This window comes from Phyllostomus hastatus, unplaced genomic scaffold (assembly GCF_019186645.2).
Source record: "Phyllostomus hastatus isolate PE091 unplaced genomic scaffold, TTU_PhHast_1.1 phas_contig_948, whole genome shotgun sequence".
Classification (NCBI taxonomy): Eukaryota; Metazoa; Chordata; class Mammalia; order Chiroptera; family Phyllostomidae; genus Phyllostomus; species Phyllostomus hastatus.
Genome location: NW_025333993.1, coordinates 7,143,269 through 7,166,653, shown reverse-complemented (window position 1 = coordinate 7,166,653; position 23,385 = coordinate 7,143,269). Strand labels below are relative to the sequence as shown.

At 60.2% G+C, this 23,385-nt stretch overlaps 1 protein-coding gene across 5 annotated transcripts in view; it reads left to right on the top strand.

Annotated features, from left to right (window-relative positions):
- The window catches only part of DOP1B (DOP1 leucine zipper like protein B), a 79,448-nt gene that overhangs the window by 30,881 nt on the left and 25,182 nt on the right, over positions 1–23,385 (top strand). For 4 of the 5 annotated variants that reach the window (XR_006787403.1, XM_045852449.1, XM_045852448.1 and 1 more), the window contains exons 10-22: positions 2,544–2,664; positions 3,818–3,937; positions 6,173–6,290; positions 6,947–7,138; positions 9,576–10,260; positions 12,571–12,842; positions 13,954–14,106; positions 14,445–14,545; positions 15,212–15,402; positions 17,255–18,884; positions 19,382–19,493; positions 20,566–20,751; positions 22,734–22,856. Coding sequence is in view for 4 of the 5 variants with exons in the window: in XM_045852449.1 (XP_045708405.1) it covers positions 2,544–2,664; positions 3,818–3,937; positions 6,173–6,290; positions 6,947–7,138; positions 9,576–10,260; positions 12,571–12,842; positions 13,954–14,106; positions 14,445–14,545; positions 15,212–15,402; positions 17,255–18,884; positions 19,382–19,493; positions 20,566–20,751; positions 22,734–22,856 (4,004 nt within the window). In the remaining variant the exon portion in view is untranslated. The remainder of the gene's footprint in view (positions 1–2,543; positions 2,665–3,817; positions 3,938–6,172; positions 6,291–6,946; positions 7,139–9,575; positions 10,261–12,570; positions 12,843–13,953; positions 14,107–14,444; positions 14,546–15,211; positions 15,403–17,254; positions 18,885–19,381; positions 19,494–20,565; positions 20,752–22,733; positions 22,857–23,385) is intronic. The other variant, XM_045852446.1, reaches the window with a different exon arrangement.

Sequence of the window (23,385 nt, the reverse complement as noted above, 5' to 3'; positions counted from 1 at the left end):
CACCACTTAAAAGCTTTACACACAAGTTTTGAACACTTCTTAGGAAGACACCCTTGAGCCCCTGACAGGGGGCAGGGTGGGGGGCTGCGGGGGAGCCCACAGAGCACACGCAGTAATGACTTTGTAGGGACACCTATCCAGTCAAATGTCAGACCTCAGATGTCAGAGCTTCGATTTTACTTTCTGGATAAGGGGGACCCTCCTCCCCCTTTTGGCCTTTTGACCCTGGGGCAAGCCGCTCCTGCCGCTTCTCCCGTGTCAGAGGAAAGGGGTGAACTAGACTCGGGCTCCTGAAGGGTCCCCTCTGACACACGGCGCTCCTGGGAGCCTCAGCCGAGAAGCGTGACCTTCTCTGCCCTTTGCGTTAAAGTGCTACAGTTTCCGTCCACTCGGGTCTTCCCGTCTAACCTCCGCCACGCCCTGAGAGGGGAGGGACTCCTCATCTCTCTGGACTTCAGCCTTGGTGGCCCCGTCTGGTGCCCGGGTGTGCCCACGGCCGGGGGGAGGGGGGGGCTGTTGCCGTGTCCCTCCAGCCCCGGGGGAGAGAGAACTCTGCTGACTTGCCGCGAGGTGGAGGTGGAGCATGGGGCCGTGGCAGGGATGGTGCAGGCCCTGGGGTGCAAAGGAAGGAGAGCTTCTGGTCGGGTTGGAGGGAGGGGAGACCGAGGTCCCGGTGCGTCCTCACTGCTGGCCACAGCCCCGGCCGGGCGGCTCCTCTGTGCAAGGTGCTCTGCGCGCCTCATGTAGCGCGCTTCTCCACACGTGCCCCCGGGGCCCCGCAGCCCTCAGATGGGCTCCTTACCGGGCCCATTTCACAGATGGAGAGACCAAGGTTGAACAAGGGTAGGTCGTTTGCCGGAGGCCACCCCGGAGCTGGGATTAAAACTCCGTGTGTTCGACCCCGGAGCCTGAGCTCCTTTGCCGAGACGCTGCCGGTCACCTGACGCCGCTCCGACGTGCCGGACGCACGGCGATACTCGAGGGACACAGACGAACGTGCGTCGCACGGGCTGGGCAGCCCTAGCTGCTCCTGGCCCGAGTCAAAGCCCGGAGCCCTGGTCTCCGCGGGCTCCGCCCACAGGGCCGAGTGCAGGCTCCCCCAGCCCCCACCCCCGCCCCAGTGGGCCAGCGGAGGCTCCAGGAGATGTCCCTCTCGGTGGGAGTGACCGCAGCTCTGGGAAGTCACGGTCACGGCGCAGTCTGGAAAAGGCAGTGACTCACATGGGCTCCCGGTTGTGTTTTCCGGAAGGGATGAACGGCAGGCTTCCGCCCGGTCATGCCAGTCGTCGAACTTGCTCTCTGCGGCCATCCGGCTGTCTGAGGGGAGACACAGCCGAGAGGCAGCGGAGTGGACGCCGCGGCACTGGAGGCGCAGGGCGGGCACTCGGCCCTGCTGGCCCTGCTCCGAGGCCGGTCTCGGCCTCGCCGTGCCCTCCGCTGGCGGGGGCCTCACGCTGGCCTCCACTCGTGAAAGGGTGGGGGATTCTCCGGCCGTCGATAAAAGGCCTCATTAATCAGCGGTCACTCCCTGCACAGATATGCAGACGGAGCTTTCTTCTCCGCTGACTCGACCCTGTGTTCGTCCCTCTGGGCGCACGGGCGAGAGTCCTTCCCTCGCTGCCTGCTGGCGGCCGTTCAGAGAGCAGCAGTGTCCAGCCTCCGCACAGCTGCCGGACCGGCCACCGAGCTCCCCCGGCACGCAGCTGGCCCGGCTGCTCCCTCGTGCCGCCTCCCTGAGCGTCCACGGCTGCCGTTCCTTTCGTGGTGTCCTAGCTCGCGACCAGAGGAGTTCCGTGTCGTGTCTACGTCGAGTCACGTCTCTGGCGGAGCGGTTTACGGCAGAGCACACACTTAACCAGTGTCCCCCTAGTGAAGTCAATAACAACTAAAAAGTAAATACATAAAAGAGAGCTCAGGACAAGAAAAAATGAAACAGCCCTGGCTGGCGTAGCTCAGTGGACTGAGCGCGGGCTGCGAACCAAAGGGACACCAGTTCGATTCCCAGTCAGGGCACATGCCTGGATTGCAAGCCAGGTCCCCAGTAGGGGGTGTGCAAGAGGCAACTGCACATTGATGTTTCTTTCCCTCCCTTCCTCCCTCCCTTCCCCTCTCTCTAAAAATAAATACAATCTTTTAAAAAAAAAAAAAAAGAAAGGAAAAAAACCCAAACGCTGTGCATAGGTCCTGGGTGCCCCCCGCAGAATCTGGCTCTGCCCTGACCTCTGACTTCTGCCGCGGCTCCTCATCTGTCACCGGGACTGTGATGTGTGTGGTGCCTGGCCACGTGGCTGCCGTGAGCACTGATGACATACAGCACACCTAGGACGGGGCCCGGCGCCCAGTGAGCTCTGCAGAGACGCTGGCTGTTTCCAGGGTGGGGACCCCCAGTGGGGGTCGTCATCACGGCCACGTCTAGTGTCTGTGCGTTTCGGGCGGCGTGACTTGCCTACGGAGAGCCACCACATGCATGTCACGCGTGTGTCGTTCACGGATCTGAAGGCGGGTCTCTAACCTCCCCCTGGCCGTGTCCCCTCTGACCGCAGGCCCGCAGGTGGTGGAGAGCCTGTTCCTGGAGGTCGTCCGGGCCTTCTACGCCTACTGCAGAGACGCGCTGGGCGCCGGCCTGCAGCTCAGCTACACGCAGAGCGGGAACGCGCTGACCAGGTCCGGGTCCGGCCCCACCTCACGCCCTGCCTCCCTCCCTCCCTGACGTCTCCCCCCCCGCCCCCATCTTGCCTGCCCTGATCTTTCCCCGGTTGTGCGCTGTGAACTGGGAGGTGCCAGGACAGCGGGGATGCAGTGCAGCAGGAGACCTGTGACTCGAACGGGCCGCTCCCTGTTGAATTCTGCTGGGCGTGTAAAAGGGGCTGGATCGAGTCCCTGCCCGGCCGGGGAGGTACAGACCCCGTACTTACTGATCGAGTAGGGAAGGTTGCTCCACAGAGGCAGCCGGGTCTAGTTTACCCCGGTAGTGAGTGTCGGGGGGGAGCAACTGGAGGCGCAGGGCGGGCACCCGGCCCTGCCGGCCCCGCTCCGAGGCCGCTCTGAGCGGGGCCGGCGAGAGTCGGGGGGGTCAGGAAGTGGACTCGGGGGGGACTCGAGTCTTGAGGAGATGGGGGGGGCGGTCAAGGTAAGGGCATCCTGAGGGCACATGCTCGGGGACCCTGAGGGCGGGGAGTGGGGCTGGGGAGACAAGCAGACCACTGCCCTCAAGCGTCCAGCGTCCATCCGCCCTGACTCCCGTGCTCCGCGAGGCCGCGCAGCCTCTGTCTTCCCACCGCGCTCCCCACGGGACTCCTTCCGCCTGACGTGGCGCTGAGCGTGCAGAAGACTTACATCAGCGCCAAGAGTGTCCCGGCTCATTCGTTTTAAATGAGCAAAGAATTCTTAGTGCTTGCCTTCCCTCCCAGAGTATTTTATTGCTTTTCTGAGTATGAAAATAGTAGCACACTCGTTGTAGAATGTACTGCTATTTGAAGGTATCAAGAAAAAAAAGATACTATCTGTAATGCCACTGCCCTTCAGAAAAAGACAAAAATAAAGCACCCAAACACGTTCCGTGCGACTAGAGCTGGTTCCCTGTGTCCCCTTCTTCTTACGACAGCTCTGAGCGGATTTCCGAGAGACTGTTTGGGTCGACACCGTGCGTCCCCTGTCCTGTGTGAGGACAGTGACGTCCGCGTCTCTAGCCGAGTGCGCCAGTCTCTCTAGAAATAAGCGGCAGGCGGGAGGGTGGCTTGGTGTCTCCGGCGCGGTGGTCTTGCCCGACAGAGTGTCTCACGGATGCGGCTGTGACTGCCCCTCTGCCTCTTCTCAGCGCCATCAAAGAAAACAGAAGCGCCTCCGAGGTTGTGAAAACCGTGAACTTGCTGGTCACGTCCCTCAGCTCGGACTTCCTCTGGGACTACATGACCAGGTGTTTCGAGGATTGCTTCAGGTGAGTGGCCAGGGCAGGGCGAGGGACACGCAGGACGGACTGGAGGGTCGCTGGCTCCGCGGCTGCGGCTGGCGGTCCGACGCGGCGGGATGGCCGCACGCAGGTGCGCGGTCTCTGCCGGGCACAGGGCCGGGAGGAGCGCAACTGAACTTGCGCCAGGATAAAACACACTCCCATTAAGGAGGCTCGCATAATCTTTGCCCCATAGCTCTGGAGCTTCTTTATGTATCGAAGCCAGACTTTCGAAAATCCTCAGTGCGTTTCCTAGCTGGGCATGAAATACGCTTTCTCCGCGCTGCTTTGTGGAGGCCTGAGCCGGGGGGCGGGGGGCGGGGAAGCTGGGTTGTGTGGCTCTGTGACGGGGCAGAGGGTGTTTGAGATCCTCCGTGTATCAGTCCTCGGAGAAAGGCGTCCATGCTGCAAGCTGCTGCAATCAGCTTCTCGGGACTTAGAGTCTGGAGAATTCCACCAGCTCCGAGGTTCTGCAGCAGCAACCTCTGGGGGATGGCTGCTCCCGCCCCACCCTTTCCCCCCAGTCCTCCCCGTGCGTGCGTGAGGAATGCTGTAACCTCTCGCACCCTGTCCTGTCCGTGAGTCACGCTGTGTAACTTCAGGCGTGCAGCTCCCCTCCCTGTTAGAACACTGTGTGCCGTGGCCCTTCCCGTCCCAGCGGCTGCGATAACAGCTTTACTTGGTGTTTGTCTGGGCCATCCCCTGTCCCGAGGGCCTTAGGGTACTCCCAGCTCCCCAGGATGGCCCAGAGAAACTTGCAGGAGGCGGCGGAAGGCCAGACTGCGGGAAGCACGGGAAGCACGGTGGCGGCGTTGCACAGCAAAGGAGGGGCCGGGAGGTTAGAGCCCCAGAACCCCGACTTCTCAGCCGCCCCTGTGCAGGCGGTGGGATACCTGTGAGGAGTGCGTTGCCGTCACCGCGCCCGTGGGCAGCAGCACGGCCACGTGAGACTGAAGCTGGAGCGTGTGTGTCGGCCAGCTCGGTTCCATGTCAGAGCCAGGATGTGTGTGCCCTCTCTGAGAGGAATTAACTGAACCATGTCAAACGCGAGGAAGGACAGGGAGTCACGTCTGGCACACGTGCACTCATGGCCGAAATCATAGCCGGCACTTGGCCACTGCTGTTCGGATGTTTTGTTTTGGGAGGAATAAAATGTTGCTTCCAAGATGCAGCTAACTCCCCTCTTTCGCAACTTTTCCTCCCTCCATCCCAGTGTTAATCTCTGGAGTCGGCGTCTGGCCCGCCCATGGTGTTGTTATCTGGGCGTAACAAGTGTGTGATGATACGGCCTGTTTTGTCTGTTGAAGTTTTATCTGAGTGCTAACAAGCTGTATGTGACTTTCGCCCTGTGCCGTGTGGGAGGTCCCTGGAAGAGGTGTCTGTATTGTAACAGACGCAGCGCAGCAGTCTGCAATGTGAACAGTTTCACTGTTTTCTTGATGGCAGTACCGCTGTGGTGACGTCCTCTCCTGTCCCTGTGCACAGAGACAGGTTCCTTCAGAGCAGCCACCCAGAAGTAAGGGCATGGGGTACAGTTCTTCCGTCGAGCTCAGGCTGTGATACGCTCTGGTGTCACGAGGCCATAACTTCGACAGTGGAGAAGAGGACCTCGGGTGGGGTTGCACGGGGATGGCCAGATGCACCCAAAGTTACACTGTTGCGAGAACCAGGGTATACTTTGTAACTTGCCTATTTAGCCAGGTGCCTGCTCTTCTCAGAGGAGTGTGGAGTTTCAGGATAAGGCGAGCAGCTCCGCGGGGCAGTGGCGCTACACCGCCCTGCAGGAGCCGTCCACGCGGGTGGGCGCTGGTGTCCCACGGAACATTGGCCCCTGCAGCGTGTCGGCAGGTGTGCGGCCTGCGCCGGGCCCCCGCCAGGCTCCTCCTGGGGACCGGCCTCTGCTCTGGGCTGGGGGCTGGGGGCCTGGAACTGTTGCCGTCCACAGCGCTCCGGGTCCGCTGGGTGTGGGGCCCGCGAGGGCTTGGACCACCCGCACCTGGACTGATGAAGTTCATGTCCGAGTGCACCTGTCTGGGAGACCAGCCGACCCTCACGATACTTCTCTCTGTTAGGAGGCTGTAGGCACCAGAGCGTGATGAGTGGAACGGTAGAAGCCGTCTGCCTTTATGTTTGAAAGAGAATAAGGAGTTTCACTGAAAATGAAAGAAACACTTGAAACTGTCATGGGAGAAAGCCTTGACCTGTTTTTTTTTTCTCCTCCAGGGACTTACGCGGAGCGAAGAAGCAGAGCCCCGCCGCCGGGAGGAGCGTCATCAGCCCGCCCCCCACGGTCCCGGAGCTCTGCACCCTCCTCGTGTTCCTGCTGGACGTGCTCCCCTTGGTGAGGCCCCCGGCCGGGGGGGGGGGGCGGCTTGCGCGTCCTGCGATGTCTTTATTCACGTCGCGTGCCTGTCCAATAACCCTAAACTCACGGAGAAGGAGTTTGACGTAAACACGCAGCACGGCTTTGGTGTTCCTCTCCGCACGGAGGGCGGAGCGGGACGTCCTCTCCTGGGCGTGCTGCTGCGTCTTGCTGCCCAGGGGCTGGGGCTGGAGCCAGCCGTGCGGGGGGGTGGGGGGGAGCGCAGAGCTGGAACTCCGTGGACGGGGTGGGGGGGGCGTCCCCCCTGTGCGGCGGTCATTTGGGAGGGAGTGGGCAGCAGTGTGTGTGTGTGTGTGTGTGTGTGTGTGTCCTGCCCCAAACCCCGGCGTTGGCCAGTTTTCTCGAAGGAAACCAGCTCCCTTCCTTCCCGTGGGAGTGAGTGTGGCCGAGAGTTTCTGTTGCAAAGGGCGAAGCCGCGGAAGGAGGGGACGGACGAAGCGGGTCGGTTGGTCCGGGTCCGAGAGAGATGCCATATTTTCTGATCTGGGAGCTAGTGTGGAGCTTCCTCGTGCTCCGAGACGTCCAGCTCCCCAAGAGGCCGCCGGGGGGAGCGTGGCCCTTGGCGACCGCGCGGTGGACGCCGCGTGCCTGAGTCCCCTGTCTCCCATCCGCAGGAGCTCTACTCCGAGGTGCAGACCCGGTACCTGCCGCAGGTGCTCACCTGCCTGGTGCCGCCTCTGGCCGAGCACTCGGAGGCCTTGAGCCTGGAGGAGCTCACGCAGGCCCTGAAGACGTGCTTCAAGGTGCTCAGCAAGGTGCAGATGCCGCCTTCCTTCCTGGATGCGGAGTCCACCAGCGGGAACGGGGTAGGTGTGGGGAGCCGCAGAGCCGGTTCTCTGAGCGACAGGGACCTTGTGTCTCCCCGGGAGCAGGGAGCAGTCAGGGTCCATGAGGACAGGAGCGAGGACTAGAAGATGCGTGGGTGATACCTGCAGTACGCCTCTCAACCCGCACTTAATAAAAGCCCGTATGCAGCAGGGATGTCGTTAACGCGCCTTGTTGCTTGCTCCCTGGCCCTGCTGCGTCCCTGCTGGAGCCAGAGCGGCAGCTCCTACGCAGCCCAGACCTCTCTGGGTGCTTGCTGGTGGCTGTGTCACCCTGTTTTTAAAAATGCAAAGGAGAGCTTTGTTTCCTCAGACTGCGGTAACAGGGCACCACGGACCGAGTGACCGGAATAACAGAGTCACTGTCCTCGGGGCTGATGTCTCCTGAGGCTGCGAGGGAAGGGTCTGGTCCGTGCTTCCGGCTCCGACGGTCAGCCGGCCGTCTTGGGCGTTCCCCGGCTTGCAGACCCGTCACCCCAGTCTCCGCCTTCAGCGTCACCGGGGGTCTACCCCGCGTGTGTTCACACCTCCTCTGTTTGTGAGGACACCAGCCCCTGGTCTAGGGCCACCCGAAGACCTTGTCTTAACTTGGTCATCCGCAAGGAGCCTCTTTCCAAATAAGGTCAAGGTCACGTTCACAGGTGCTGGAGGTTAGGACTGCGTTATCTTTTCTGAGGGAGCACGATTCAACCCATAACACACACTGATTTGCTTTGTTTAGGGGCACGTCCCCATACTCGAGTGCCCCCAGCCGGGGGCCTGGCTCGCACCCGAGGCGTGTGGCCCGACTAGGGACCAAACCGGCATCTTTGGGTTTGCAAGCTGGCGCTCCATCCGCTGAGCCACAGCCACCAGGGCCCGCCGCGCCCCCACCGCGCCCCACTCACTTAGGTGATTTCCAGTTTTCACTCTTACAAGACAGAGCGCGCGGCAGTCCGCACCCCCACACAGCCTGTGCACGGCCATGCCTGTTTCGGGAGGCTCAGCTCCTAGGAGCAGGTCGCAGTCAAAGCCGTTGCTCTCCAAACCGGGAGAAAGGCCGCCAAACTGACCTCCACAAACACCGACACAGTTCCAGAAGCAGCTGGAGGTGCGCGGCCTCGGAACTATCTTTATTTTCCAGTTTGACTGGGGATCGGGAAAGTCCGCCTTGAAAGCCGGCTGGGCAGAGCGGCGGCAGGTGCGTGGGCAGACTGAGCAGCCAGGCCCCCCCGAGACCGCGTGCCCCGGGCGGTGCTGGGGGGCCCCCGGAGCTGCCGGGCGGGGCGGGGGCCTCGGCTCATGGCTCGTGAGTGACAGATGGCCGCCTCCACTGCACAGTCACTCCTCTTTCTCCCGCGGCTGTGCCAGCTGTCGGAGAGAGCTATCCCAAGGATGATTTAGGATATTTGTAGTCTACACATTAAAAAGAGTATGTCTCGAAAATTGCATAATATTCCTTCATTCTTCCCTAGAAAGCCCCACGGCTTAGATGCTGAGGACTTTCCAACTTAATGTAATATTATCTAAGTAGCAGTATAAAAAAAGAGGTCAGTTCACTGAAGGTTGATGTGTCGTCCCTTTGGAAAAGCTGCAAAAAATGTGTACAGCAAGTGTTGGAATAACGTTGTGTCATTGTAACATTGATGAGAAGCCGCAAGAAGTTAACTCTTGTTCATATCCATAAGCCTGTGGTGGAATCGCTTTCCTCCCACTTGTTTTGACCTAAAGCCTCAGAACCTATTGATGACGTTCATTGAGGACTCACTGTGCACACACACACGCGCATGTGTTTTACGTATGTGCGTATGTGTGTTTAAAGACTTCATTCCAGCCCTGACTGGTGTAGCTCAGTGGATTGAGCATGGGCCTGTGAACCAAAGGGTCGCTGGTTCAATTCCCCGTCAGGGCACATGCCTGGCTTGCAGGCCAGGTCCCCAGTAGGGGGTGCATGAGAGGCAACCGCACATTGATGTCTCCTTCTCTTTCTCCCTCCCTTCCCCTCTCTCTAAAAAATAAACACATAAAATCTTTTTTTAAAAAGACTCTGTTCTAGCTTCCTCCTCTTAGTTTTTCATGCCTTTGTTTTGCCCTCAGCCCCATTTCCTTATTTATATTTTGAAATCTGTCGGAAACTGGTTTTAACTAACGTTGGTAACGCTGAAGAGTCTAGTTAAGTCAGCCAGGCCAGCCCACCTGCAGAGTGTGGCCATCCGCCTGCCCCTGCTCGGGCCGTGCCTCTCCCCGCCTGTGTGCCGTCTGCGTGTTCCCGTGCACGACGCACAGGCACGCCATCGGCATTTTACTGCGCACGGTCCTCTCGGTGTGGAAAATTATGAGTGTAAAACCAGGAAATGCACGTTTACAGTTTGCCCCACTTGGCTGGTATTTGGACCCTATGGTCTTAGCAGTGCACATCGCAAACTTCCATGTTTTGCAGAGTCCAGTGAAAGGGGACAGCAGTGAAATGATTTTAGACACAGAGGCCGTGACCCCCGGCGACGAGGACCCTCCGTTGCCCGCGCTGAAGTCCGAAGACAGCGGGATTGGGCTCAGCGCGTCGTCGCCAGAGCTGGCCGAGCACTTGCGGGTCCCCGGCGTGTCTCCCGAGAAAGACGACGTTTGGAAGATGGGCGGGAGCATGCAGAGGACGTTTTTCGCCATCCAGGACCTGATCGCCGACTTTGCCCACAAGAACATCTTCGGGGCGCAGCCAACGGCGTCCGGGGAGGCAAGCAAGGCCAGGGAGCCAGCGGGCCAGCGGGACGAGAGTGGGCCGTGCGGCCCAGAGCCCGGCCCCCGCGGCAGGAAGAGCTCATGGGATGCCAAGCCCATCCACATGCCCCAGTTCAAGCAGCTGCTCTCCGACTGGTTCACCGTTCGAGGGTCTCCGTTCAAGACCAAAAGTGTGGGGCCGCCCTCACCCCTGCCCAGCAGCCCCGGCCGAACGCAGGAGGGGGACTGGGCCGTGGACCAGGCGGTTTCGGACCTGGGGAGCTCCGGGGAGGGCTGCAGGGAGGCCTTGGCCGCTGCCTGCCACCTGCTGCTGGACTGTGCCACCTTCCCCGTCTACCTGTCCGCGGAGGAGACCGAGCGGCTCTGCGACACGCTCTTCCAGCCCCCCGGTGAGTGGGGGGTCCGCGGGCGCCCACACGGGGACCCGGGGTCCTTAGGCCGTGGATGTGCCCAGAGGAGCTGGCTCGTGGGCCTGGGAGGAACACTGCCACGTGCCGCGTGCCCTGGCACTGCTTCTGATTAGTGGTGCACGCAGGGGGCACGTGGGCGGGGCCGGGCCTTTATTTTTAAACGTTGGGTGTCGGCCCACTGAAAGGTCAGGAGCATAAAAGGTGCTTAACAATAGTAAAACAGACTGTTGCGTCAGACTTGTCTGACACGACCACCGGCCTGCAGTGGCCGCGGAACGCTGCAGATGGTTCGTTGAAACACGAGAAAAACATACACGGAGACAACCAGGTCCTGTGGGGGAATAGGGACGGAACGGCCACCCTCCCCAGGGGAGAGCGCCCCTAACAGAGAGCACCCCGTTCTCCCGCCCGAGCAGGCTTTTTATTGAGTTCATTTGCATAAGAATTCAGGTAAAGCTTATTGCCAGGCGGTAAGGGTCGAACAATAGATAACAAAGAAGTCTGAGGGCCTATTCTGAGTCAGGGTCAGATAGCGAAAGAGCTGTAAAACTTTGAGGAACAAACTTCCTTGGACTCTTATCAGTTAATTGAGAGCATTCTAAACAAAGCAGGTTTCACAGGATTTTCCATATTCTTTCTGAGGCCTGATCACCTGGGGAACCCGCCCTTTCCAGCACAGGGCTGCACCACCCTCCGTCATTGTTTCAGGCTTAGGTGGAGCAAGGGCAGTAAGGCAGCCAAGAGATTAGGAGATTTCCCGCAGACAATGAAGACTCAGGTTTTGTCAAAGCCGAGGGGTGAGGGTCCATCACCCCCTTTTGCTGTAGCCCCCAAAGTCCTTCCTTGGGGGCCTCCCACGTGACCGTGCCTGTCTTAGGTCGTTCCCCTCTTGGGGAATCTTACCCATCTTTGGCTAACCCATCAAGCATTGGGGGCCAGACAGGATGAAGTAAAAGGAGCAGAAGCAAAGCTCCTGCCAGGGAGATAAACTCTTGACTGGTTGCTGGCTTACGGTCCAAGGTCATTCCCCCAGCCTTAGCCTTGGCGGGGGTTATAGCTCCTGAAACCAGGCAGGGCGGTTCCCAACACCTGTTGTTGGAGACTCGTGCGCTAGTCTGCTGGGGCTGCTGTGAAAGCACCACACACGGAGGGGCTTAACCAACAGGAACGCCCTCTCCCACCCTCCGGAGGCCAGACGTCTGAGACCGAGGTGTCGGCAGGGCACCCCCACAACCCCCCGCCCAGCTGTCTCGGGGAGGCTGTGTCCCAGGTCTTGCCCCGAGTCTCTGGTCATTCCGTGGCCTGCAGCATCGTCCCCGCAGGCTCTGGGCGGCGCCCTCCCCGTGTGCGCACCGGTGTACACGATGGTGTACACGATGGTGTGCGCGTGGTCCTCTGCGGAGGACGCCTGTCATGTTTGGGGCCCGCTGACTCTGCTGTGACTACGCTGTGACTAAGTATACCTGCCTCGCCCCTGTTTCCATGCAAGGTCACAGCCTGAGGTCCCAGGGTTAGGACTCCAGCGGAAGAATAGCTGGGGGACACAGTGCGACCCCGAGCCCACCGGGTCGCAGCCCAGGCTGCCCCGGCAAACTGCCACAGGCCGGGCGGCTCGCGCAGCAGAACCTTATATTTTCTCACGGTTTCGGGGGCGGGAAGTTCCAGATCAGGGTGTCAGCAGAGTGGGGTGTGGGTGGCCGCTGTCCCCTCGGCTATAGACAGCCACCTTCCCATGGGGTGCTCGCACCCCAGAGCGATCAGGTCAGCGGGGACTGGGGCAGGGGTTTTCCGTCCTGCGGCCACTGCTTGGATGTCCGTGGCTTCGTCCGCCGGCTGCAGCTGCCGGCGCCGGGGACCCGCAGGACCGGGCCGAGAGCTGGCGCCCGCCCCCCGCTCCGGCCTCTGAGGCTGCTGCCGTGCGCCTGGCTGCCGGGGGAGCCCGCTGGGACTCCTCCCCCCAGGGTGTGAACTTCACCTCACGTCAATTTTTAAATTTTAGTGGGCATTTTACTAGACCTGAATTTTTAGCGGAAAACAAACATGTTGAGTCCTCTCAAAGCCCCGGCCTTGACGTTGGGGAATTTGAATGATTTGAGAGGCTTGACCAACCAGACGGGGTCTCACTCAGGGAATGGTGGCCCTGAGGCTGGCCGTCCACGTGTCCCCGGCACCAGCGGGCCCAGGCGGCCCCAGGGCTCGGGGTGCCTGGGAACCCGTGCGCCCGCGCACCCGCACACCACCCCCCTGCGGCTCCGCTTATCCCGCCCTCTCCGGTCTGCCCCCTGGCAGCAGCCGGCGGTGCCACTTTCCCGGCGTGGCTGAAGTCCCTCATGACCATCAGCTGCTGCGGGGCCGACTGCGGGCTCCAGCACGTGGCCATCTACACACTGCTGGAGGCGATAAACCACTCCCAGTCCCTGGCGCTGGTCATCGAGGACAAGGCGAAGCGCTTGAAGAGCTCCGACTACCACCCGTTCTTCGGCAAGCTGCAGATGGTGACGGTGCCCCCCATTGCGCCGGGGATCCTGAAGGTCATTGCCGAGAAAACGGACTTCTATCAGGTATCGCCCACGGGAAGGAGAGGGGCGGGCCTGGGGTCCTCCTCCCAGGCCACGTATCGAAAGCCGTCCCCAAGGCCGTTGTCACCGTGGCGAGGAAGGCGGCAGCTCCGGTGACACGCAGAGGGCTGCTCAGCCCTGAGCCTGCTGTGGGGCTCTTGGCAGTTTCCCGTCCTGCAGTGAGTTTTCAGGACCCACAGTTTAGTCGTAACTTGAGAGTTGGAAGCCACGTTATTATTCCAGGTATAAAAAATAAATAGTGTTCAGGGGCTGGACCCGTCAGCGGCTCATTGGCTCTGTGCTGGGGACACAGTTCTGTCCCATGGAAACACATGGGCAGGATAAGTTCTTGACCTAAGACGTCCCCACAATATGACAGTCCAGGAGACATCCTTTTCTGCGCCCCGGAAGAATGCCTCCAGAAATGCCCCTCCCGGGAGTGGGGAGCAGCCCCGCCAGTGGGCCTCACGCTGTGGGGTCCGGCACCCCGGGGGCTCCCTGGGATTTGGCGGGGGTGGGGTGCAGCCGGCTGCAGGCCCCGTGCGTCTGAAGAGCTGAGATCAGGGCTGGGGCCGTGGAGGACTCTGTCTGAGATACAACGTGTGTCCTGACCGTGAGCCGGAGTCAGCCACGGGGACAACAGTCCGTAGAGTTGGAGCTGAAAGCCAGTCGGGGGCCCCCACCCCAGGTGGTGAGGTGCCGCAGGGTCCACCTCACAATGGGTGGGGCGGCCGCTGCTGCGAACCCCCCTCCTGGGGACACGTCTCTGGAACCCCAGTGCCCGCAGGCGGTCAGGCTGGGTTTGGGCTCGTTTGGAGGATGGTCGGCCGGTCGACTCCTCGTGCAAAGGGGCGTCTCTGCGCTGGCCCCAAGCTCCACACGGGGCCTGCACCAGGGCCCCCACGCCCGGACCCCCACCCCCGGGCAACGTCTGCTGGGCCCACAGTTTGGCGTGGGTGTGCTCTGTTCTGTTCGTCGGCCACGTTTGTTTGTGCGCCAAGGGGTCTCCCATAGCAAAGGCAGGTGGGAGCCAGCACCTCGGGCCGGGGACAGCCTGCGCAGGAGGGAACGGGCGGGGCCGCCCGTGTTTCACGCCGCGTCCCCTCCCTCCCAGAGGGTGGCCCGCGTGCTGTGGAGCCAGCTGAACGAGGAGACCCGGGAGCACCACGTCACCTGCGTGGAGCTCTTCTACCGGCTGCACTGCCTGGCCCCGACGGCCAGCATCTGCGAGGACATCATCTGCCACGCCCTGCTGGACCCCGACAAGGTGGGCGTCTGCAGCCCCCCAGCCTCCCTCCCTCCCTCCCTCCCTCCCACAAGGGTGCCCGCTGCCGGCCGGCCTGTCCCTCCAGGGCCCGGGCGGCCGCGCATGCCTCCGGCTGAGGGCGTCCTGGGGCGCGGTGGGGGTCTCCATTACTGAGCGGACGTGTCCGCGGCGTGGACCCGGAAGGCCTGCGGGAGCCTGGCGTCCCCTTCCGAGTCCTGCTGCGCGGCTGTGCTGCTCCGGAGTCCCCGGTGGCTTCCAGACGGACGGGGTTCGGTGTCACTGAGACAGCGTCCCGTCGGCAGACCAGGCCCCTCACGCCCGCCTGTTCCCTGACCCAGGGAACCAGGCTGGAGGCGCTGTTCAGGTTCTCCGTCCTCTGGCACCTGACGCGGGAGATCCAGGGCGGCCGGGTGGCCTCGCACAACCGCTCCTTCGACAGGTAAGGTCGTCCTCGTTGTCCTTGACCCGTAAACGCAGGGAGGCTTTGCAGAGGCTCCTGGTCAGCGTGTCGGCTGCGGAGGGAGAGATGTGGGACAGGGACCACTCGGCCTCGTGGCCCCCTAGTGGACTTGGGCGGGACGCGTGTGAATAAATGCCTGGTGGGGATTCTCTCACTGTGGCTGGGGGAGGGGACTCAGGAAGCCTCCAGTCACGGGGCAGCTTCTAGAGCGTGCCCACGGGGGAGGGCTTTGCGGGGGAGGGCTTTGCAGGCGAGTGCAGCCGGTCTAGGTCTCGACTGGCGTGGCGCCTACCCGGTGTGTCTTCCTGGAAAGTCATCAACCCCTCGCTGCAGATGTGAATTTACTGCAGGGAGCTCATAATCCACAGTGTTTTCTAAAACCCCCTGCCTTGTTTGCAGAGCTCCAGGTGTGGGGCCAGACACACAGCCTGGGGCGCGGCTCACCGGGATCCTGGGGCCTAGCCCGCAGTCCGACTGGACGGATGCAGGCTGAGGCCCGGGGTCAGGATTCCAAAAGCTCCCCCACTGACGCTTGCCGGGGGCTGGGGGGGGAGGACCTCGTCTGCTTGGGTCTCCGAGCCCAGCAAGGCCGCAGCTCCCTGGGGTGCCTTGAGCTGACGCCGTGGTGCACTCCCCCACCCGCAGGTCCCTCTTTGTCGTGCTGGACAGCCTGACCTGCGCGGACGGCGCCATCGGGGCGGCAGCCCAGGGCTGGCTGGTGCGGGCGCTGTCCCTGGGCGACGTGGCGCGCATCCTGGAGCCCGTGCTACTGCTCCTGCTGCAGCCCAAGACCCAGAGGACCTCCATCCACTGCCTCCGGCAGGAGAACCTGACGGGTGAGCGCGCCTTGCCAGGCAGCGGGCCAGCTCTGTGTCCCCCGGGTCCCCCGGCCCACAGGGAGGGAGGAGGGGCGGCCTGGACCCAGCTGCCCGCTGTGACAGTTAAGGCACTTTGACCCACTTTGTCATTTGCTGGATTCAGCCAGTGTGAAGGGACTTTGTAAACTTGCGGGGACTTTAAAATTTTAAAGATCAGATGAATCAGCACTTAGAAATGCTAGGTGGTGGGTTTTTTTGTTTTTGTTTTTTTTTCCACTAAAAAAAAATCAGATTCTAAAAAATAAAGTGCAAAAATTTTAGTCATCCGTGTCCCAGTGAAAATCAGCTGCTTCCTGATTCTTTTGCCAAAGGACACAGCTCCAGCATGTGTACGGTAGGCGGTGCGGGCAGCAGGCCGTCTACCAGAGGTCTCCGAGGCCGGCACCTTCGCCGGAAAGGGGAGCTTTCTCTCCAGGGTCTGGCAAGACGCTGAGTCTGGGGCGGCCAGGCCAGCCCTTCTCCCGGGCCCCTGCCCGGAGCAGGGACGGGATTCACGCATGCGCGACCAAGAGTGCTAACATTCGCGTGGTCTCTTATCTGCCTGCTGAGGTTCTTCCCAGCTAGAAAATTCCGTTAACACATAGTCAGAGATGCAGAAGACATACATAAATAAGCCCGTGGGTTCGGAGGATTTCCAGAGGCACTTGAACACGGACGAGACAGCAGAAGGAGTGAGAAGGCAAGGGGGACTAATTCCGGAGAACGGTGCGGTGTCTCCCGCAGCTCACGGACGGAGGGGCCGGCCCTTTCCCGAGCTGTGGCTTCGCAGGCTCTGAGTTCGCTCGTCGAGCTCCCCGGGCTGCAGGTACTGTCGGTCCCGGTCTTCTTTTAAGAGACGAGCAGCCTAGACCCGCAGTAAACACGTGAGGGTTTCCCGGTGGGCGCCCTCTCCTTATACGGCTCCTCTGCTCAGACCGGGACGTCTGGTGGGCCCTTAGGGAGACCAGCTGCCGCCTTCTCCAGGCGGAGGCCTCCCACTGCTCCAGTCGCAACAAAGTCAAGTTCAGACTCGCGTGAAGCTAAGCACCTTCCTAAGAGTTTGCCCAGAGGACAACGAATACCACACGATCTCCCTGATCGGTGGAATCTAATGAACCAAGTAAACTAACGAACGAAATAGAACCAGAGGCGTAGACACGTGGGCCAGACTGACACATGTCAGAAGGGCAGGGGTCGGGGGCACTGGACGAAAGACGGGGAGGGATTAGCCAGAGAGCACGTCTGCGTGACCCCCACACACAGACCGCAGAGTGGGGGCGGGGGGGGTGGACAAAGAGGAAGAAAGGGGAGGACATCTGGAATAGTGCAGACAACAGAAAATTAAAAATAAATAAATAAAAACACCTGCTGGACACATAAAAAAAGTTTGCCATTGAAATTTTTTAGTAGTCCTTTATTTGAAGAAGAAAGTGTTAACTCCACGGTTTATTGAGGTTTGAGGTCTCTGGGTCCCTCCAGCTGCTTTCTCATACACCCCCTGAGCAGGGGCCAAACCTGCAGCCGGGCACGCACCCTGACCTGGAGTCAGACCCAACCCTGGTGTCTGGGGGATGACGCTCCAGCCCACGGAGCCACACCGGCCAGGGCTGACCGCTTGGACGTTGGTGAAAGACCCGTTCACTTGACTCGCCTTCCGTTTGTCCACCGTGTAATCTAGACCTGGCTGGCGCACTCTCACGGGGCAGTCTCACGGGGCAGTGTTGTTAGTACTGACCTTTCTGCCCGGCTTCCAGACAGAGCTCCCTCAGGAACTAACCTACCGCCGCTCACCCTTCCGTTCTGAAGTCGCTTGTCGTTTTGTGGTTTTCAGAAGACTTGCATCGCTGGTTCAACAGGAAGAACGCCTCTTTCGACGAGGCGTGCGCCGCGCCCGAGCCCCGGGAAGGCAGCGCGGAAGAGAGCGTGCCCCTGAGCCAGCTCACCGCCGTGGACCGCGAGGCCATCTGGGCCGAGGTGGAGAAGGAGCCCGAGACGCGCCCGCCAGGAAGCCCGCTGAGGGAGGACGATCCCCCCGGGGACGCGGACCCGCCGGACGGGGCGGCCCAGGACGGCCCCGACAGCAGCGAGCACACCGAGTCCGCAGACACGAGCCCCTGCCGCACGGACAGCGAGGACACGTCCTCCGTGTCCTCCCCATCCCACGGCCCGCAGGAGCTGAGCCACGGCGAGGGCTGCTGCGCACCCATCCCCGCCGGCAGCCGGGGCCCCGCCGGGCGCTCGGCCTTGCTGGCGGCCTTCCAGGCGGAGAGCCTCAAGTCCACTGCCAGGTTGAGCCTGACGCGCGTGGACTCGGACAAGACCCAGGCTTCGGAGTCCTTCTCCAGTGACGAGGAGGCCGAGGTGGAGCTCCAGGCCCTCACCACGTCCAGGCTGCAGAAGCAGCAGCAGGAGCGGCGGGAGACGCTCAGGGCCTTGTTCAAGCACATCCTGCTCTACCTGCAGCCGTACGACTCCCGGCGCGTGCTGTACGCCTTCTCGGTGCTGGAGGCCGTGCTCAAGGCCAACCCCAAGGAGTTCGTGGAGGCCGTGTCCAGGACCAGCATGGACACCAGCTCCACCGCCCACCTCAACCTCATCTCCAACCTGCTGGCGCGCCACCAGGAGGCCCTGGTGGGCCAGAGCTTCTACGGGAAGCTGCAGAGCCCGTCCCCCAGCGTGTGCCCCCACTCGCTGCTGCTCGAGCTGCTCACCTACCTGTGCCTGAGCTTCCTGCGCAGCTATTACCCTTGTCACCTGCCGGTCTCCCACCGGGACCTGCTGGGCAACCGGGACGTCCAGGTCAAGAGCGTGGAGGTTTTGATCCGAATGATGACGCAGCTGGTCTCGGTGGCCAAGTCGGCCGAGGGCAAGAGCGTGGAGTCCGTCCGGGGCCTGCTGCAGCGGTGCCGCGTGCAGGAGTTCGTCCTGCTGTCCCTGTCCGCGTCCATGTACACCAGCCAGAAGCGCTACGGCCTGGCCACGGCGGAGCGAGGCCGGGCCCTGCAGGAGGACGGGCTCTTGGAGGAGGGGCTCATCAACCTGGGCCAGGACCAGATCTGGAGCGAGCACCCCCTGCAGATCGAGCTGCTGAAGCTCCTGCAGGTGCTGATCGTCTTGGAGCACCACCTGGGCCAGGTGCACGAGGAGGCCGAAAACCAGCCGGACCTGTCCCGGGAGTGGCGGAGGGCCCTCAACTTCCAGCAGGCCATCAGCGCCGCGCAGTACGTGCAGCCCCACCCCCTCACCTCCCAGGGGCTGCTGGTGTCCGCCGTGGTGAGGGGGCTGCAGCCGGCCTACGGCTACGGCATGCACCCGGCCTGGGTGAGCTTGGTCACGCACTCCTTGCCGTACTTTGGGAAGTCCCTGGGCTGGACGGTGACGCCCTTCATTGTGCAGATTTGCAAAAACCTGGACGAGCTGGTCAGACAGTATGAGAGTGAATCTGTGAAGCCCTCTACCAGGTACGGCGATCCCTAAACCCATTCTTACTGCTTTAACGACGGTTTTTGGAATGAATGGCCGACTGGCCATGGGAGCCAGCCAGGGGAGATTTTAACCAAAGCCTATGTGGCATTGTTGGGGTGGGGGGGGGAGGGTGACAAGGAACTAATGTCCAGATCCTCTGTTTGTAACCCCGCACAGCTCCCCAGGCTGGCCCAGTGCCACAGGGCAAGTCAGTCCCTCTCCGTTACTTTCACAGATCAGAAATAAAAACGTGACTCACCTGCGCAGCAATTCTGAAACATCTAAAAGCATTTTCCCAAAGTGGCTGTGTGAATGTTAAAATAGCACAAAAGATGCCTACCAGTGTTATAACGATATTTCATAACGAGAGCCCTGCTGTGTTTAAGAGAGTGGTGCTGTCTCTCTGGTTCAGACGTTCGCATGTAGGATTCAAAGTCTCTGTAGCCTCACTCGTAAAAGTTCTCAAAACCACTTTCTCGTTTCTTCACCAAAGCCTAACCTCCAAGCGGGAAAACATCTCCCCGGATTACCCGCTCACTCTTCTGGAAGGGCTGACCACCATCAGTCATTTCTGTCTTTTGGAACAAACCAACCAAAATAAAAAGGTAAATTTTTTTTATTCCTGAGTTGGGGGCGATTTTTATAATATTGTTTTGTCTTCATTGGGTTGTGACTGCTTCAAATAAAATATGTTCGGGCCCTGGCTGGTGTAGCTTAGTGGATTGAGCGCAGGCCTGTGAACCAAAGCATCGCCAGTTTGATTCCCAGTCAGGGCACGTGCCTGGGTTGCAGGCCAGGTCCCCAGTAGGGGGTGTGCTAGAGGCAACCACACATCAATGTTTCACTCCCTCTCTTTCTTCCTCCCTTCTCCTCTCTCTAAAATAAATAAATAAAATCTTAAAAAATATATTTCTGCCCTGGCTGGCATAGCTCAGTGGATTGAGCTTGGGCTGCGAACCAAAGTGTCGCAGGTTCGATTCCCAGCCAGGGTACATGCCTGGGTTGCAGGCCATGATCCCCAGCAACCGCACATTCATGTTTCTCTCTCTCTTTCTCCCTCCCCTCTCTGAAAATAAATATATGAAACCTTTAAATATTTATATATTTTTCTTTAAAAAATGTTCATATGTGAGTAATGCAAATGTGTATGCAAATCTATGCATGTGATTATGCAAGCATGATGCACACCCATGCAGATGTGTGCACAAATGTAAGTGATGCCAGTGTGGTTTTGTCCTTCAGTGCTAGCCCATCATTTCCTCAGTAAAGCCACTTGCTTGATTTTAGGCTCCCATTTCTTTGTTTTCCATGTGGTTTTTACGTGCTCTCACAGCGTTTGCGAGGTCTGCGCTTGGAGACCGTTGAGCTGTGCGTTGCCCCACCCTGCCTAGCACCAAGTTTGAGGGTGCAGCTGCGGCTTCGGTGGAAGGGCTGGAGGAGCCTGTACTGTGGCCTCTCAGGCTCTCAGACACCCCCCTTCGAAAGAAGGCCCCGGTCCCGATGCATGGGGTCAAGGTCAGGATTAGGGTCCCACTTGCAGAGCACACGTGCGCTAGGGGCTCGCTGAGTAGAGGCTGCAGCCCCGGCGTTCCCTGCCAGCACTGACCACCATCGTCTTCGGAGAGGGCAATGCCGCTCCGGACACGGCCAGGTCTCACGTGTCACTGTTGCTTTCAGATGACGGCGGCGAGCGATCCGTCCGATCTGAAGAACGCCAGGAACGCCATTCTGGAGGAGCTGCCTCGCATCGTGGGCACCATGGCCCTCCTCTGGAACGTGCTGAGGAAGGAGGCCCAGAAGAGACCCATGGATCTCCTCGGGGCCACGAAGGGGTCCTCTTCCGTCTACTTCAAAACCACCAAGGTGAGAGATCTTCCGGTGGGCGTTTACTTATTTATCTGTTTATCCGTCCCACCAAAAATGAACTAGACGGGAACGCATACATTTAGTGATCAGACGGAGCGTGCTCCGTGGAACCCACGTCAGAAATCAGTCGGAAGTGGATGTCTCCAGCTTGTTTTTTTATGAGTGATTTCTCTGTTCATGGAACAGAGGTTTTTGTCCGTGGTTTGCAGCCTATTTTATTTCTCCTTTGCCTTTTTTTTTTTTAAACTAAAAATCAAGTCTCTGGGGGTTTGAGGGGGCGTTCCCAAAGTCCTCACCTGTCTCCTAAGACAGCTTCTCCCCGGGTTCCGCTGCCAGTGGCATCTTGGACCCTGGGCAGGTCAGGGCAAAATGTTGGTGTGTCTTTGAGGGGTTTTTTTGTTTTGTTTTTGCTTTATTGCGTTGTTGTTAAACCAGGAACGCACACCCAGAACATTCCTGGTTCTCTCTCCCTCGGTTCTAAGTCTCGGCCTCGGAAGCATCCAGGTCGCTGGCTGCCCAGCTCCCGGCTCCCTGGGACACGGGCGAGTTCGCCGACCTCCCTGCGTTTCTCCAGTGAGGTTCACGATGTCAGGCAGCGTGGGGAAACGCTCTCGGTTTATTAGCATATTTAACTCTCACCTGTGAAGTAGGTACTGCTGTCAGTCCCAGTACAGATGAGGACACTGGGGTGCAGAGCAAGTGCGCACGTCTGCTGAGTGGCAACAGTGGAGTTCGGCCCCAGCAATGCCCAGGTTGGGTACCGTGAGGCGTAGGCCTCCGGAACCTTCTGTCAGTTCTGGGGGGTTCCCCCAAGGGAAGTCTGTATTTCAGACTCTCACAGGAATGCACGTAAAGCCCAGGTCTTATCTAAAAAAGGTCAAGAAAACCTTCAGGCGTTTCATCTCTCTGAGCCTTAATTTTCTCCTCTAAAATGGGTCCGTTATTAGTACCCCACTTCATGGGCTGATGGGAAGATTCGTTCCGATGATGGCTAACGTTTGTGGAGCCCTTAACTCTTAAGCCCTCCCTGAAGGCCCAAGGCCTTGGGCAGGGACCCGATAGTCTCACTAGAGCAGGAACCATGTCCGAAGGGAGGGGACATCTCCGTCCCATGCTCAGTGGCATCTAATGTGACGGATGGCACGGCGGACACAGTAAGTTCATCATGCAGGTGACGAACATGTTTGAGCCTGCTGCCGTACCGGGCCCTGAGTACCTGCGGGGACAGACGTCTCTGTCCTTATGGAAGTCACAGACGTTGACCAGCAATTAAAGAATAAAGACGATCACGCCACCAACGAGTGCGGGGCGCTCCGACAGCGGGCAGCCAAGGACCCTCCGAGGCAGGGCGGCCGAGCTGAGACCCGGGCTGGGAGGACTGGGCTGGGGAGGGGGAGGGAGAGGTGTTGGCGGCCGGAGACCTGCAGGATCTGCAGAGGAGGGTGGTGGCAGGTCCAGGCGCCAAGAAAGGCCCAGGTGTCGGGACAGGGAGAGTGGGGAGTGGGGTCCAGGGCATGTCGCAGGTTTAGTTGAAATTGATGGAATAATAAAATTAGTCACAGGGTACTTATTTCTAGAAACTGAAAAACATCTTTCCTAATGAATGTAAGCCCCCCGTCGGGGGCTGCCTGGGAAGAGCAGGGACTGCGGGCTCGGGTGGGGACAGTGTCCGCTCTGCTCCCTGGGCTCGCCCTCTGCAGGCACGGGGCGGCCCCCTGCCGGCCCCCGCCCGGCTCGCGGCTGCGCCAGGCGGCGTCCTTCCCTCCTGACTGTCCGTCTGCCCGCCTTGCATCTTGGGCCCCCCACCACACCCAGGGCCTCCGGGAGGAGCCCCCATTCCTCCCGTCCCCACGGCGCTGGGGACACCGACCGGCTGGGCCCTGCTCCAGGGTCTCCCGGCGGTGGGGGTCAAGTGTCGGGGACGCCAGAGCCCAGACACCGCTCTGCCGTGACTGCTTCTTTCTTTCCCCGTGTCTCAGACCATACGACAGAAGATTCTAGACTTCCTGAACCCCCTGGCGGCCCACCTGGGAGTGCAGCTGACAGCCGCGGTCGCAGTGGTGTGGAGCCGGAAGAAAGTGAAACGTCACAGTAGGACGAAGGTGAGCTCACACAGTTAAAGTAGCGGCTGAACTTAACCCTGACAAAAGTACCGGGAGGTCGTGTGCGAGCTGTCAGAGGGGACACCGCAGGCCAACGTGGGGAAATACAGGAGCGGCTGCACCGTTCTCCGTGCAAGAGGTGGTGCGGCGGAGCCTCGGGCACTTGGGTCTGCGCGCTGGGTGGCCACGGGGTGGAGCCCACCCCTCCCGGGCTCTGGTCTCCGTGAAGAGCACACTGTGCTTCTGTCTAACTTTTTTTTTTCTCGGAAGCTTTTTTTTTTTTAAAGATTATATTTATTTATTTTTAGACAGGGAAGGGAGGGAGAGAGAGAGAAACATCAATGTACAGTTGCTGGGGGCCGTGGCCTGCAACCCAGGCATGTGGCCTCACTGGGAATCGAACCTTCTGTCTAACTTTTAAGGTTAACCTCTAGTGACACACACACCACACATCCGTGACATGTGCGTGTCAGAGCCCGACACACGGCCAGGAGCCCACCGGCTCGCTTCGGGCACGGCTCGTCGTCAC